Here is a 15,475-nt window from a genome sequence, read left to right on the forward strand (position 1 = left end):
ACATAACATATGCGATATGGAATATAAATGACAACGAGGTTTCACTGTACATATTAGGGGAACCCGTTACGTCGCGGATACCGACACAATGTCCTTGTGTGCTGTCTAATTAACAAATGAGAACTCGATCGCGACGTTCGGAGATGGAGGAAGAAGGGTGTCAATTAGCCCCGACATGCTTGCACGTTCGTCAAACGCTTCTAACCACTGAAAATGGCGCAGCATCTACGGGACAACCGCGACCAATTCGCACCGGCAATATTAATAAGCTGCCAATTAACATAAATCTGTAATTCCGGTCATCCAGTTAGTCTACTTCTCCATGCGACAACCTAACAAACTAACACGTTGTCGCGAGACCTCGGTGTACATTTTACGTTCGCAGAACCTTCTTAATTACCGACCCGGCGATCCTTTTCGATCCTCGAGAAACAAAACTGTAGCGTTAAATTCTAAATAATATGAAACTAAATATAAATTGTCTAAAATTGATTGGACGTTGGCTAGCTCAGTGGGGGGCGCGAAAGTTGCGAGCAATCCGTACTCGCTGCGATACGATTAATCGGAGACGGGAAAATTAGGGCACTTCCGAAGGGCGTCCAACAACGCGATCCGTGACGGAAAAGTTTCACTGACGCCGCAAATTCTGCCCGGCGCATCATAACTGTTGACTCACGATCATGTGACCTACAACATAATGTTATAACAGTAATAAAGTACGTGTATAGGCGACGGTGCCTGTAATAGGCGCCCGGCCGTTTTGACATCACGGTTATGTAGAATGCTTTCAGATGCCCGTAGGCTAATTTTTATTCATGGTTCTTTTCATCCATCATCGTTCGTGTCGCGCAGCCGCGTTACGTTTCTGCAATTATATAATGCGAGTATTCCACTGGATAAAGCTGGTTAATGACACTGCTGGTCAAGAATGGTCCTCAAGGTCAACGATATTACATTTTCGAAATTATACAAACCGCCTCACGCGTTACTTTAAGCAGCGTGTCTTTCTTTATGAATTACACACTGGTCGACAGCAGATACGAGGTGTGAAAATTAAGTAATGAGGCGGGACTCGGAGAGACGATAGGTGAACGTGTGATACTTCTTCGATACAAGTTTTTACCCGCTAGAGTCGTTTGTTTGCCCGTAGCAATTGTTTTCGTAAAACAGTTCTCTCTAGTGCGTTCTAAACATGAGTCAAAAGTCATGCTGATTTGCTTTTTCGTCCACAAACAGTTTGTGCCTCAAGGCCAACACTTTTACCGAGAGGTTTTAGAAAAACTTCGAAAAAGGGTCATGTGTGTGAAGAACAACTGGGCGTTGCATCGCGACAATGCGCCTCGTAATTTCAGTAAATGAGTTTTTGGCCAGTAAAAACATTCCTGTGGCTTCTCAGCCTCCTTGCTCGCCTGACCTGAGTCCTTGTGAGTTTTTCCTCTTCCCGAGATTGAAAAATCACCTCAAAGAACGTCATTTTGGGACACTCGAAAACATTGGAGCGGCTGTATCCGATCAGCTGAAGGCTGTACACTGCTACGAGGATTGAAAGATTGGAAGTGAGGCTTCCCAAAGAAGTTATTTCGAGGGAGACAATATTGAATCGAACTCTGATATCGTTCAGTACTGCGTAACAAAAGTTTTCTAAAACACGGAGCCTCCCTTATCGCAGGAAGTCCATCAAATGTCGTCGCACGATCTCCGACGCGGCTCCTTTTTTTCCACGGAGGATGCAGACACGTCGAGCATCGCGGACAACGCAATTGTGCAGAGCGTGATACGTAGAAGCGGTCCGTTGAATCGATTTTTCGGGATCATTCTCCGAGGGGGAAAGATAAAGTAAGACGTAACTGCCTTTTCTAAGCCCTGTAGCAACCTCACCCCTTTCAGAGTTCTCTTTTCATACAGATCCGGCCATACAACATCTTTTATCCCCTTCGCGCTATTTCAACCTTAACATCTTTCGTTTAGCCCTACAATGACCGTACCTGGAATATATCTTTCGATTCTCAGAAGAACGCTCGTTCTAATCGCTAATCCGCGCCAATTTACGAACGATGAAAGTAAAACCGTCGATTATATATTACACTGAAAAAATATCTGACTAACGCAAACTGGGTACCAACAATGCGAACTCTGGTTGCAAACATTCTAGAGAAAGTGTTATACGCATACAATAATAAACAAACAAAGTCGTAGATAGCTGAGATACATTTTACGCCCCTAAAAATATATGAAAACGTAAATGTCATAGCGTTTACCAAGAAAAGAAAGACACGCTATTTGTTACCGCGATTCGCAGTGATTCAAAGAAGAATGTTAATTTACATTTACCACGATGCATCACGGTTAAGTAGCGAGCCGAGTTTCGCGTGACGACGGGGTGGGGACACTGGGTGGTTCTGTTGCATGTAAGTATACATATACTCGGCGATGTTGGCCGCGTAGGATCCGGCGCACACGCCTAAACCCACGTGCACGTGCACGCGAATCCACCGTGTGGTAAAATACGTGTGGCGACGGTTAGGTGGGGAGGGGACGACGACGCCTCTCTAAGCGACGCTCCGCGTCTTCGTCAGTCAAATCGCGATCGTCTCCGCGTGACGGGTCGGCTGTTGGAATAGTCGTGAGACGCGGACGCGCGAGTTGTACCCGGCGACCAAGTAAACCCGCCGGTGGCCGATCAACACAGTTGGCACGGACGAATATCATCCGTGGAACACGTTACGCAGGTTCGTCGACGAGAATAGACGCTCTTCCGTGTATACCCGGCGACGCTTGCCGGGGTCGTGGACGTCCCTTGTTCCGGATATCGGTTTCCAACCGTATCCCCGTCTTCCTGAACGCCTGAAAGTGACAAAGACAAAACCGGTGAGAGTGAGGAAGAAAAAGTGTTTGGGAGCAAGCACCGGCTGGATAAAGAATCTGGACGATGAAGAGCCTGACGGTTCTGTTGCTCCTGGTCGCGGTGACCATGTGCCACGAGCCGTTCCAAGTGATCTTCCAATGGAACGCCATCGACGTGGTGTGGCCGTCGGACGAGCTGCGACAGTTCGCGGTCGCCCACGGCGACTACGTGCCGGCGAACAACTTCGTGGCTGGCGTCAAGTTCTGGAAGGGTAAGATGTACATGACGATACCACGGTGGAAGGACGGGGTGCCCGTCACCCTGGCCGTCACGTCGGCCAGCCCCGAGGGTCTCAACACGGCGCCGAACCTGCAGGCCTACCCGACATGGGACATGCAGAAGATCGACGACTGCAGCGCCTTCCAGTTCGTCCAGAGCATGGAGATCGATCCGATCGGACGTATGTGGGTCCTCGATTCCGGACGGATGTCCCCGTTGTCGGTGGAGGTGAAGACCACCTGTCCGCCGCGGCTGGTGATCCTGGACATCGAGAACAACGGCGAGGTACTGCGTAGCTACGAGTTCCCGCAGCACGTGGCGCGTCACGGGACCGCTTACCTGAACGACATCGTCCTGGACCACGAGGACGGCGGGATGGCGTACATAACCGACAGCGATCAGAAGGACCCGGGCATCATCGTCTACTCTTTGCTGAACAACACCTCCTGGAAGGTCAGACACGACTCGATGAAGGCGAAGCCGGAGGCCGTCAGGTTCATGGTGCACAAGATGCCGGTCAACATGTCCATAGCCGTGGACGGGATCGCTTTGTCGCCTGCCAGCACGGAGGACAGAGAGGTTTACTACTCGCCCTTGTCGTCTTTCCACTTGTACTCGATACCGACGTCCGTGCTGAAGAGCAACGTCACCGACATCGACAGCCACGTGACGGAACTGGGAAGGAAGAGCTCGCAGACGGACGGTATGATGATGTCCGCGTCGGGGATGCTGTACTTTGGCCTGTTGGCCGACGACGCTGTCGGCACGTGGGACACGGAACAATCAGCGTCCTTCAACACCGGGAAGAGGATCATCTCCAGGGATCACGAGAGGATGCAGTGGCCGGACACGTTCGCGTTCGACGAGGAGGGTAACGTCTATTGCGTGACCAATTCCTTACCGAATATACTGAACAACCGCGTCAACGTCAACGTGCCGAACTATAGGGTGGTCAGGTCGAAGGCTGGTGTCAAGAGTTATCAGTACTTCACGAACGGTAGCGCGCCCGAACAGCCCGATATACCCGCCTCCACTGCTAACAGGATTAACCTGGCCGTAGCTACGGGATTAGGTATTCTGTTGGCTATAGCCATTCAATAATGTCTTTTTTTCTCTCCTCTTGTTCCGTTCTTGTTCTCTTTCGTAAACGTAAACACAGTATTCGTACGATCGGGTATACCAAAGACTATTTCGTTTCTCTTCGAGGATTCGCTCGGATGACGCACGTGCACGCTCGCGTCTCTTTCTTCGAGACTTTGCAATTACATATTATTTTCTTCGAACGAGATCCCTCGTCGATTCGACGCTTTGGTGTTTTTCACGTTCTTGGCATTCTTTGAGATAAAAAAATTGCGTATCGTCGCATTTTTATATCGGTTCGATTCACTCAGTAGCTTGTAATACATTTTGATTTGTAGTATTTGTGGAAATTATTTCCGACGTGTTCGAAACAATAAGTTGCATTAGAATTTTCAATATCGATGGAAGATGGATTTGTTTTAAATTAAACCTGATTTCCAACATCGATGAAACAAAAATATTTACGGTATCGGTAATTGATAAAGGGTGTTCGGCGACCCTTGGGAAAAATTTTAATGGGATATTCTAAAGGCCAAAATACGACGAAAATCAAGAATACCAATTTGTTGATGGAGGCCTCGTTAAAAAGTTATTAACAATTAAATTATAAAATTTCAAATCGTTCTGGAAAATTTATTTTCGATTGCGGGAGTGAATTACAATCATTTTTGGTGAATAGACATACCCCCGAAATCCTACCCACTTTCTAGAAAAAAATTCGAGAATGGATGATTTTCAACAAAATTAAAAAATTTCAAAACGTTCTGGAAAAATTATTTTCGGTTGCGGGGGTCAATTGCAATCATTTTTGGTTATTATAATTACCCTCGAAATCCTGCGTATTTTCAAGAAAAAAATTCAGTATGGGCGGAACTTTAAACGTTAATAACTTTTTAACAAAACCTCCATCAACAAATTGGTATTCTTGATTTTCGTCTTATTCTGGCTTCTAAAATCCCCCATTAAAATTTTTCCCAGGAATAATCACCCTGTATATTTCCGTTATCAAAATTTATTATGTTTGCTTTCGCTACGAATTTGTTTGATTAATTTGATAAACGTATAAAAAATGCCGACGCGAGTGTATGTTCAGTGTCAAACGGTTACTCGGAGTCTCGAAAAGTACGTCATAGAACTATGCAGGGGAGACCGAGGCTGGTCGAGCAGCTTTTTAATTAATCATATCGACACACGCTTGACTATATTTTGAAAATCAATCACGTTTAATTTTTTCGTTGGGAAATTTTTGCAACACGGCGATTAAATAGTTCTCTGTTAAGCAACCAGCTCGCCATCCTCGATAACAATTTTTTCGTTCGTGATATACGCTTGTGGACGTTAAAAAAGTTAAAGAACAAGTTATACAGGTGCATAGTTTTAGTTGTAGCGTTGCTTCTTTAATATAGTGTACACGTTTATTAGTTTCTAACAGAGACTTGATACCGATATGAAAATCGGTATTATGCTAATAAAAAGTATCGATGCTGTTATAATACCGAAAATCGAAATGAATATCGTTATTATTCCAGTATCTCGATTGTGAAAATTATCGATCACTAAACTCGAACACCGATCTTTATTTCTTTATATTCCACGAGCCCTTTATTAATCTGCGATCCTAGTACGCGATAAACTAAACGCGGAAACATTTTAGAATACAATTGACAAAAGGTGGAACTGATTAATCGTAATTAATTTGGTTACGATATTGCAACAATTACTATATTATAGTTACGATAAGGAAATAGTACCGGTTTTAGGTTTCTACTTAAAATAAATCTTAAGAATCGTAATGAAATAGAGAAATTGACAAAATTACCGGCAAATATATCGGTATTTACGAAGATTTAATAAAAAAAAGTATTAACAGAAAGATACCGGTATAAGTCCCTGATTTCTAACGAATTATTTATATTATTGCACGCGTACAATCATGCGAACTATACCGAAAAGAATTATTGTAATTAATACGTTGAAGTGCAGAGACGTAATTAATTTAAGATAGTCGAAAATCAATGAACGATATAATACAATATTTAAGATTGTAGAAGTCATAAGTTCATGTTACGTAATATAATGGCGATATGCTCTTTCTATTGATAATTTGGTATCTGCGTGACATTGGACCAGAATCGGGCAGAATTACGATCGAATTGCTCCGGTAATTCGTAATTGCAATTGGAGTACGATTACAAAAGGAACGTAATTAAATTACAAATTGATCGAGAGATAATTGAATAAATACAAATCGCATATTATGAATGGAAAGAGAAAGATGCGCCGTATAGATAAGAAACAAGCATACATTCGTAAAACAAACATACAAATAAATTAATCACGATCCTTCAACGTTGTGAACTGCGATTCAAGCATCATCGATTACATTACATTTCAACTAAATTCTACTCAATTATACTAAATTTCAAAATAATCAGGTATCGAATTAGCTGTAAAGTTCGAGTCACGTAAATCGATTGCTATCCCATTGGATCACGGTGTAATTAAACTGCATAATTGAAATACGATATGATCGAATCAGCACAACTCTGCATTGAACCGATCGGTGCAATTCATTTTTATTAGCGAATTACCAAGAACCCAATTGTCGTTTTGTGTATTTATATTATAAATGTTCAATGGAATTTGTATCTGGACGCAGGGCCGGTCAATTTGGAACATTGACCATCGAAACTGCACAAACAATCCCCGAACTTAACTCTGTGTAAGTTTTCGAAACGTCGTCGTGAGAAGTCTAGTTTCGTATTTAAGTTTCGTTTAAGTCGACGGACGTTGTGTCTGTAAAAAAAAAAAAAAAAAACGAAATATTTTCGTGTATTTATTGTACATATAAAATAAAACAATATTGCAATAATTATAATGTATTTTTTGAAAACGATAAAATGACTTCCTCCTCTTGACGAAAAATTCCTCTTTGGCATCTTGGGCGCATTGGCCACGAGAAACAGACGTGCTCCCGCTTAATTGATCTCGAACTAACGACGCCATTGGAGACTATTAAATCTGTTGGGCGAATTAAGTCGATTTCAAATCGATCGCGCGATTCCAAGTGTAATCGGAGAAAGAGGTAATGGAGGGGGGAAAAAACCGACCTCGGTTCAACGTGTCGGTTGAAAGGATCGTTTGTCACCGCGGCGAAAGCACCCATCGTCGGAAAAACTGTCATAGTTCGACAAGATAGAGAGAACTCGACAGAGGGCGCCTCAATAGCAACGATAATGCTGGCTACGGAGAATTTGTTCCACAAAAAACCACCGTCTGTCGTTAACCTCTTACCGTACAATGACGAGTGTGACTCGTCCTAAATTTTTTACGTCAAGTTTCACAATGATGTCCAACACATGACTAATATATAATATATTCTTATCCCCGAGTATTGCATGTACAAGTAACTTCACATCAAGGGATTAGCTCCGTGACCTATTGGCCCCGCGATATCGTCGCGACGATAATTGTTCAAAGATAAAGCGAGTAGAAGGATATTTATTTGATCGTAATTCAACCCTTGAGAAAAGAAAACAGACCGAAGATCAATGTAGTACCTTGTTCTCGTCGTCTTACCACACGAACCGTGAATATTGCGCTATATGTAAATGTATGTATGTATAATTAGTGTATACGCTGTATGTAACACGTACGAATAGGTTTAATGCATATGGCCTTATTCGCGACGATGAACTGAAACCGTATACTACGACCCGTCGGAAAACGCAGGTTATGAGTCATTCGTCTAGGCGCTGGTAAACACGGTTTTCCTCTATTTCGCGGCATTTGTTAGCTACGATTATTGTTTCCTTTCTCGTCGAATCAACCCGAGAATGCTCGTTTCGTTAACACGCTGTTACGAATACCAATTGATTACACTTTAGCACAAGAGCACCTTTGTTACATTATAATTCAAGCGGTGGCATATTAACACGCCTATCGAGTAAACAGAATAACACGTATAAATTGCAACGCGCGTACACATTCTGCTGAAGAAATGTTCAAGACCATCGTCTTCGAGGTTAACTGAAACGACTATTCGATCACCTTCGTTTATACGTAATCGCTATTAATTGATACATAATGTATTCCTTTAATAATTATTCTCGGAAACAGAAGGCTTTATAATCGACATACGTTCTGTCTTTATTAATTCGACTCGTCTCGTGTTTCTACAAGCCAAGGACCCTAACCGCCGCGCCGCCAAACTCTAACCATAACCCGGTCAATTCTTTGAGGTTAGGTGGATTAAAAACTGTCCCACCTCTTTGTACAACTATATAGAATATTATCGTTTTCTTATTCATAGCTTTGTAAGTCCATCGTATTGTTAAAATAAAAAGGGTAAAAGAATCTTTCATTGCTTTATTTTACCCTTCGTATTCCTACCATTTTTTTTACGCGTGCCAATAATTTTGTAACTCACGCGTTTCTAAACCCTTTAAGTTATTTTTAAATCGCTTTGGTCTCGAGCTTAGAGCAGCGTAAGAACCGAACGAGACCCGTGTACCGCGGTAACGCCAAATGAATGTTTTATACAGACTCCGTGTGTCCAGGTGCATTTATTAATCGAGAAAAAAAAAGAGGAACACCCATTATCGGTGTCGCCATCTGCTCCATGTCCGACGCGATTAGGATGCAACACCGTTTGAAAAAGGAAGCTCGGAGACGCACGGAGCCGTCGAATAGGCTGGACAATCTCGCTTTCAGCCTCTTCCCACAATTGTGTCTCCACTTTCAGCACGCAGCGTCCCAGTTTTGCGGCGAAGCGAGGTGCACGCACATTATTACATGGTAGAAACAGAGCCGAGGCCTAACCCTGAACCGCGAGTCAACGAACGCCTAGGGAGAGGCTCAGAAGATTACAAAACTTCTCGGAAATAACGCTGTACACCTGAGATTAATCTAGGAATCACGGTGGGTATTGGGCACGTTCAGTGATGTGTTCACAGGCCAAAGTGATCAACCTCATTGTTTTTTTGGGAGGAAAAGGCATGCATCCTCCAAAGGCAAACATAAAATAGTAATAAAAAGTTGATAGAACTGTATCTAGTCTAGTACTCTAGTACTCTATCGTCGATTTGAATTGCAACGAAAAGGGAAAGGAATTTCTTGAATAACCGAACGATATTTTGATATCACTCGTCAAGATGCGTTAAGCGTTATCAAAATTGAAAAGGATAGACTTAAGATTATATTTGTCGGTCTATTTAATAAAATTTAGTTCAAAGCTTGCTTGTATAATAAAAACAAAAGAATACACTGCTATACGAACGATTGCACCGCTACCTACGATAGAATCTCCAAGCTTGACGAGCACACTCGGGATAGTCGGTTAAAAAGCGTATAATACAGGCACAGACGATGTATACCTAGTCAGCGCTTACGCGAGAGTGGCCCTACGAGAGGTGTCGCCACAAATAAGTAGGATACCGATTATCGGGACACCCTCTAGCGTCGAAGAAAGCGTACTATTTTTCGACAAACTTGGACGTTCTGCCGCATCTTCATTCCGAGTATGAAAAGATTGTAGCAACACAGATGACAGCACAAATATGTTTTGCTTTTGCTATGTTGTCAACATGTTCCGAAAAGTTGCAACAATGTATGACAACAAACAAACGCAAGACAAAGTCATAAGTTACTAGAACAATATAATATATCGATATGCTCGTATGTAATCTTATTTTACTAAATATCACGATGCACAGAAAGTACAATTTTACGTCAAGAAATAATATTCATTCTAGCAAAAACAAACGTGAATAGGTATACGAAATTGTTCGCTATTTTCGAGGTTAGGTGATGGATTCGTTGATCAAAATCTAACGAATCATTTTTAATAATCGATGAAGCTGTAGAGAATAGCATTAAGCAATGGGTCACACAACAAAGAAATCATCAGTTAGCGTTTACGCTTTTGTGATCTCCTGAGAAAGCGATTCCGAAGGGATGTACTTACATACACCGTGCGCAGCTGTTACTTCTGGATGAGGGGGGTTAGGAAAGCCGGGGTTCCAGGGCCGTATTAAATTCTTGTAACCTGAAACATGTATTGTAGGTATTATTAACGTTCTGTAGTTTTCTTTATTTTTGTACGATTGCATGTATCGTTGTAGCGATAAATTTTCAATTCGTCATTGAAGACAATGCATATACCATATATTTACTCTCGTTTCACTTGCTTTCTTCGATTCTCTTCAATTCCATAATTTCGCGAATCGATCTTCCGTTTTACGATATACGCGACGAAAACGGTAGTTCGAGACTGCGAATGCCTCGTAATCGTTTGAATAAGAAAAGAATTTCGCAGCCAATCGTGCGGTGCTACGTGAAGCAACTCGAGCCGCGATTGGCAGAAATTTCTTGTTTCGATAGTCGATTGTTTCCAATTTTGACAATTGAAAGCGCGACTCGAAGCATTTTTACAAAATCATCGTGACTTTCTCAACCTACTGGTACGACTTTCTCTAAACTTTCGGTCCGCGGTATTCGAGGAACACGATTTTTCGCGATTCCTCCGTAGGTTGGAAGTAAAACGGGAATTATCGATGGAACCCTGGGCGCCCTACGATGGCGTCGACCCTGCAAACGTTCTACTGTTAGTAGAGGGGGTAGAGAGGGGCTGGCTCGTACCGGCGGCGCCTGCAGTGACCGGCTGGTGTCCGTGAGCACCCGGGTGTTGAAAACGTGGTCACGAGAAGTCAAAACGGTGTTTTCCCTTGAAGAGGTCGACGCCAAGAGCATCGGTAGACTTCCCCCTCGTCTCGTGGGTGTTAAAATAAGGATCGTCCGCTTGGTCGTGCGCACCTCTGTATCAATTCGTTCGCCTTTCTTCTTCCTACTCTGTGGTCTGTCTCTCTCCAACAAACGGGGACAGATCGGTACGGTGTGACAGCGATCGACTGGCTACGACACTGCACGGACAACCCTTGCGCTTTTTTCCCAAGGTTCACGCGGTTTTCCATGTCAACGACACGCGCGCTCCTACCAAGGCCAGCGTGCTACGCCCCGCACAGAGCAGCCTCCATCGTCGCCGTCAACCGATCGCTCCACGTAGCGTTCGTGCCCGTCGTCGACGGCTCGTACTCTGCGTCGTGTCGTCGGTGGTCAACGCACGGTTCGTTGTGGTCATTGTCGTCGTCATCTGGTCGGTGGTCAAAGAGGGCCGGCGAGCGTCGAAGTACGTGCAGACTTATCACCGGGGCGAGGAGGAGGCAGGGCAGCGTCGCTCGCGCCAGCCTGAGATGAGCGACCATGGCTGCATACACTTAAATAATTTCAAAGCAGCCAAGGGTATCCAGCCGTACAAAGTGATACACTCCTATTTCGTGACCAGCACGTCGACCGAGGCACGCGTAAGAAAGGTGCGACTATCTTTTTCTTGCGTGATCCGTGGTCAAGGTTCTGTCTTTGTCTCTTCTCTCGCTTTCGCCTGTGCCGTCCCATGCCTTCGATCCGGCCGTTTTTTTGTCCCCGCCTTGCTATCCGGTGGTCTCGTTACGGTATTGTGTCCACCGGATACGCGATAAAAACGGTAATTCGAGAAAAATAACAAATCGCCGCGACACCAAGGACCTTCACAATCTCGGAAGTCGAGAGATCATTTTCTTTCTTTGTCGTTTTCTGGTCGCGCTTACGATCTTGAATCACGGAGCATGCAAATCCTAGTTAGAACGACAACCCGGTCCCTGAATGCGTCTATACTATTTACAAATCTTTAGGAAGCGACGATGTGCTACTTTTGCGACCCATTCATGTTTTATAGATCCGTCAATGGACTTGCTTTTTCACTGGGACATTCCTTTTAAAACTTATTCTTTGTCTTCGAGTTGCCGTAACGGTCGGTTTCGACGGTCAAACTTTTTGACGTTGTTTGAAAACATTAAACGAACTTGATGAATATTTCGCAATATTCGATTGTCCGTTCGTAATTCATTCCGTGTTACTTTTCATTTTCTTTCTCCTTATTGTTTTGTTTCTTTCTCATTTCTTCGATGCACGTAAACATTCCCTAGATATCGATTACTAAAACACGAATCTGTACGATTCGAAATAAGTTCCAAAGTATAAAATGAAATTACGCAGTCGGTTGCAACAATTGCAATATATAATTGGAAAGACGTCGTAGATATAATTTATTTGTTTCGATTCTACTTTCATGGATGACTCGTGCGTATAAACGGATTTAAAAATGGCCGCCGTGTACGATTACTCTGCCGGTACAAAGTTTAAAATAACGGTACAACAGATTTATGATTCTGCTGGTACCGTTGATTTGATGAATATTTCCAAAAATGTATGATCCGATACAATAATAATCTGCATTAAATAAACCTTTGTATCATATTTTATTCCTATGTTCCATATATATCTATTTTATTCCTATAGCTTTCCTCCAGTAAACTTTTATCTAATCTGTAGTAATTTACTTGTACGCTTATATTTTTAACTTGTATACAGGGTGCAATTGATAAATGGTTCTTATACTTTTTAGGCTGTAAGCTGTTTATGTCACACATGTAAAACATACAAAGACCGCCTTCATTCTTGTCTTCACTGTATATTCTTTGGTTGCTACGTGAAAGGTCATATACAGGAACATGCGAAGACCAAAAAGCACTTTTTAGGTAATTATATTCAGAAATCTGTACAATGTACTTGCAAAACATATTTTTTAAATAAATTTTATGTTGTAGCTGTTGATCTTTGTTATGGAAATATTTTGTGCTTCCAATGCGGCGATTATGTATACGATAGAGAATTATTGGCAGTTGCCAAAGCTCAGTGGAGCGAGTCTGCAAAGTCTCTAAGCTTTGGAGAATTTTATCGAGCATGGGAACCAACGCAAATAGAGGCAGAGTTACTGAGGAAACATCCGCGCAGAAGACGCGTTGTAGAAAATTCTACTATAGGTAAAAGTTACAACAGGCTACTTTACATGCAAATCTGGAATTACAAATATAAATTAAAAGTGTATATTAATTTGTATGTAATACTTTTAGGTCTAAGAGGACTTATAAACCTTGGAAGTACATGTTTCATGAACTGCATTGTGCAGGCGCTCATACACACGCCACTATTACGAGATTATTTCCTTGCTGATCGCCATCACTGCCCACAACCCTCCCGCTGCCTGGTGTGCGAAGTGTCCCATCTTTTTCAGGAATTTTATTCTGGTAGCAAAGCACCATTGACGCTTCACAAGCTTCTACATTTGATATGGACGCATGCCAGACATTTAGCAGGTTACGAACAGCAGGATGCCCACGAATTCTTTATAGCCACGCTCGACGTGTTGCATAGACATTGCGAAGCAGCGCCGATTTTAGTAAAAGATAATCCGCATCATTGTAATTGTATCATCGATCAGATCTTTACCGGTGGTCTTCAAAGCGACGTGGTTTGTCAGGCGTGCAAGTACGACATAAATTCATAATATAATTAAATAAATTCATATCGTATTCTGGAAAGGTCTGTACGGTATCTGATAATCTTTTTAGCGGAGTATCGACCACGATAGACCCGTTCTGGGATATATCGTTGGATCTGGGTCCGGCTGCTAGCGCGTCAGGTTCCGATAGTTCTGGCCCCCCTACCTCATTGTTAGATTGCCTGGAAAGGTTCACGCGTGCAGAGCATTTGGGATCTAGCGCGAAAATAAAGTGCAGCAATTGTCAAACCTATCAAGAGAGTACCAAGCAATTGACGATGAAACAACTCCCTATCGTGGCCAGTTTTCACTTGAAACGATTCGAGCACTCTAGCATACAGGACAAGAAGATTTCCACATTCATCTCGTTTCCAGAACAATTAGACATGACACCTTTTATGTCGCATAGACGAAACGGCAACAATAACAGTGCGATGATAGATGGACTACCAAAGAACGGAGAAGACATGGCATTCAGTGACAATAGATATTCATTGTTTGCGGTGATAAACCATGAGGGTTCTTTGGAAACTGGACATTACACTGCCTTTATACGGCAACAAAGAGATCAATGGTTTAAATGTGACGATCATTTGATTACAAGAGCAAGATTAAAAGACGTCTTAACTAGCGAGGGGTGAGTCCGCGGCACTGGTTATAGTGCGCCAGTTAGTATTATTACGAAGGATGCAGTGAAATAACGTTTCCTTTTCAGGTATCTTCTTTTTTATCATAAACAAATTTTGGAGTACGGTCGAAACAACAAGGTGTAAACGTTAGATCATGTAATTAATTTATTTATCACGACGAATCATGGGCGGTAGACTTAAGTTCTTTAGCATCCTAAGAGATATGTAAACAGATGATTTCGTTTTGAAAACTGGTCTCGTAAATTTCATCCGACTTACAGAAATTCGCTTATCGGTTGAACGCGTGTGATATGCGCGACAAAATAAAAAAGAAAAAAAACACACACACACAGAAACAAAGGCCTCAAAACAAAAATTTCGAACTCCTGTCCGAAGTAATAAATCGTTGGAAAGTGATTCAGACGGAAGTACGTTTAAAGTTAGAAGAGCGAGTTACCGAATGACTATACCGTTACGCTTTGATTGTTCAAGTAAAAAGATAAAACTAGAAATTACTCATTGTTAAAAATAGTTAAGATTGACCGGATGTCGCTCTGTTAGCATAGATGTTTGTCGTGATGTTCGAACTTTTAATTAATGAACATTTCGGAAAGTATAAGGATGTAAACATCGTGTTTGCTATAATTTCATCTTTATTTCCACCATCGTGTTTTACGTTCGACGACATTTAGGCCGACGCACACGGAGATTGATTTTTCTTGTTCGTGTCCTAAAGTACCATAAGCGTAGTTGTAAGATTAGCTCAATTTTTTTAAACGACCGATCGCATTTTTGTATATCGCTGACTGTTGTTATATTCCTGCCCTGACACTTGTATACATGAGATACAAAGGATGGATTACACGATCAAGAGCGTTTTTTTTTCTTAATTCATTTTTGTCTCAAAACTGTATTACAAGTAATGCATTAGACGTTGCGTACTCGTTCGATTAAAACAACTTTCCTCGCGCGATTCGTCGTGTCAACCGTCCTTTGGTGAATCACTTTTGTACAAATGAATTAACGTAGGAATAATGACATTATCCGAACAAGGCGAATTGTTTCGCGCGACTGTGTATAATAAAGAAAATCACTGTCCGACAACTTTCTTTGTCTAGTTGCCCGTTTTACTTTTCGTTTTAACGTGACGATTTAGGATTTAACGACGTTCGAACGAACGAAAAGAAGTAAGACGCGTAGTTCCCC

At 42.4% G+C, this 15,475-nt stretch overlaps 2 protein-coding genes across 2 annotated transcripts; both read left to right on the forward strand.

Moving 5' to 3' along the window:
- The first annotated feature begins 2,477 nt into the window (after positions 1-2,477).
- Positions 2,478-4,820, forward strand: LOC122396470 (protein yellow-like). Its single transcript, XM_043394916.1, has one exon. It carries the CDS (start codon positions 2,930-2,932, stop codon positions 4,223-4,225), a length of 1,296 nt encoding a protein of 431 aa, XP_043250851.1. The 5' UTR covers positions 2,478-2,929; the 3' UTR covers positions 4,226-4,820.
- A 5,372-nt stretch (positions 4,821-10,192) lies between these two features.
- On the forward strand, positions 10,193-15,297 carry LOC122396468 (ubiquitin carboxyl-terminal hydrolase 22). Its single transcript, XM_043394914.1, has 7 exons — positions 10,193-11,091; positions 11,158-11,574; positions 12,705-12,837; positions 12,907-13,122; positions 13,213-13,627; positions 13,711-14,277; positions 14,356-15,297. Exons 2-7 carry the CDS (start codon positions 11,455-11,457, stop codon positions 14,411-14,413), a joined length of 1,509 nt encoding a protein of 502 aa, XP_043250849.1. The 5' UTR covers positions 10,193-11,091; positions 11,158-11,454; the 3' UTR covers positions 14,414-15,297.
- Positions 15,298-15,475: the final 178 nt, after the last annotated feature.

Source organism: Colletes gigas, unplaced genomic scaffold (genome assembly GCF_013123115.1).
Source record: "Colletes gigas isolate AHSC1104 unplaced genomic scaffold, ASM1312311v1 Colletes_gigas_Sc00007, whole genome shotgun sequence".
Classification (NCBI taxonomy): domain Eukaryota; kingdom Metazoa; phylum Arthropoda; class Insecta; order Hymenoptera; family Colletidae; genus Colletes; species Colletes gigas.

Excerpts from the sequence above, each read along its gene's own strand:
- LOC122396470 (XM_043394916.1), top strand. The coding sequence starts at position 2,930 with ATGAAGAGCCTGACGGTTCTGTTGCTCCTGGTCGCGGTGACCATGTGC.
- LOC122396468 (XM_043394914.1), top strand. The coding sequence starts at position 11,455 with ATGAGCGACCATGGCTGCATACACTTAAATAATTTCAAAGCAGCCAAG. Across the intron at positions 11,575-12,704 it reads CCGAGGCACGCGTAAGAAAG|GCTGTAAGCTGTTTATGTCA; the intron begins GTGCGACTATCT and ends TATACTTTTTAG. Across the intron at positions 13,628-13,710 it reads GTGGTTTGTCAGGCGTGCAA|CGGAGTATCGACCACGATAG; the intron begins GTACGACATAAA and ends TAATCTTTTTAG.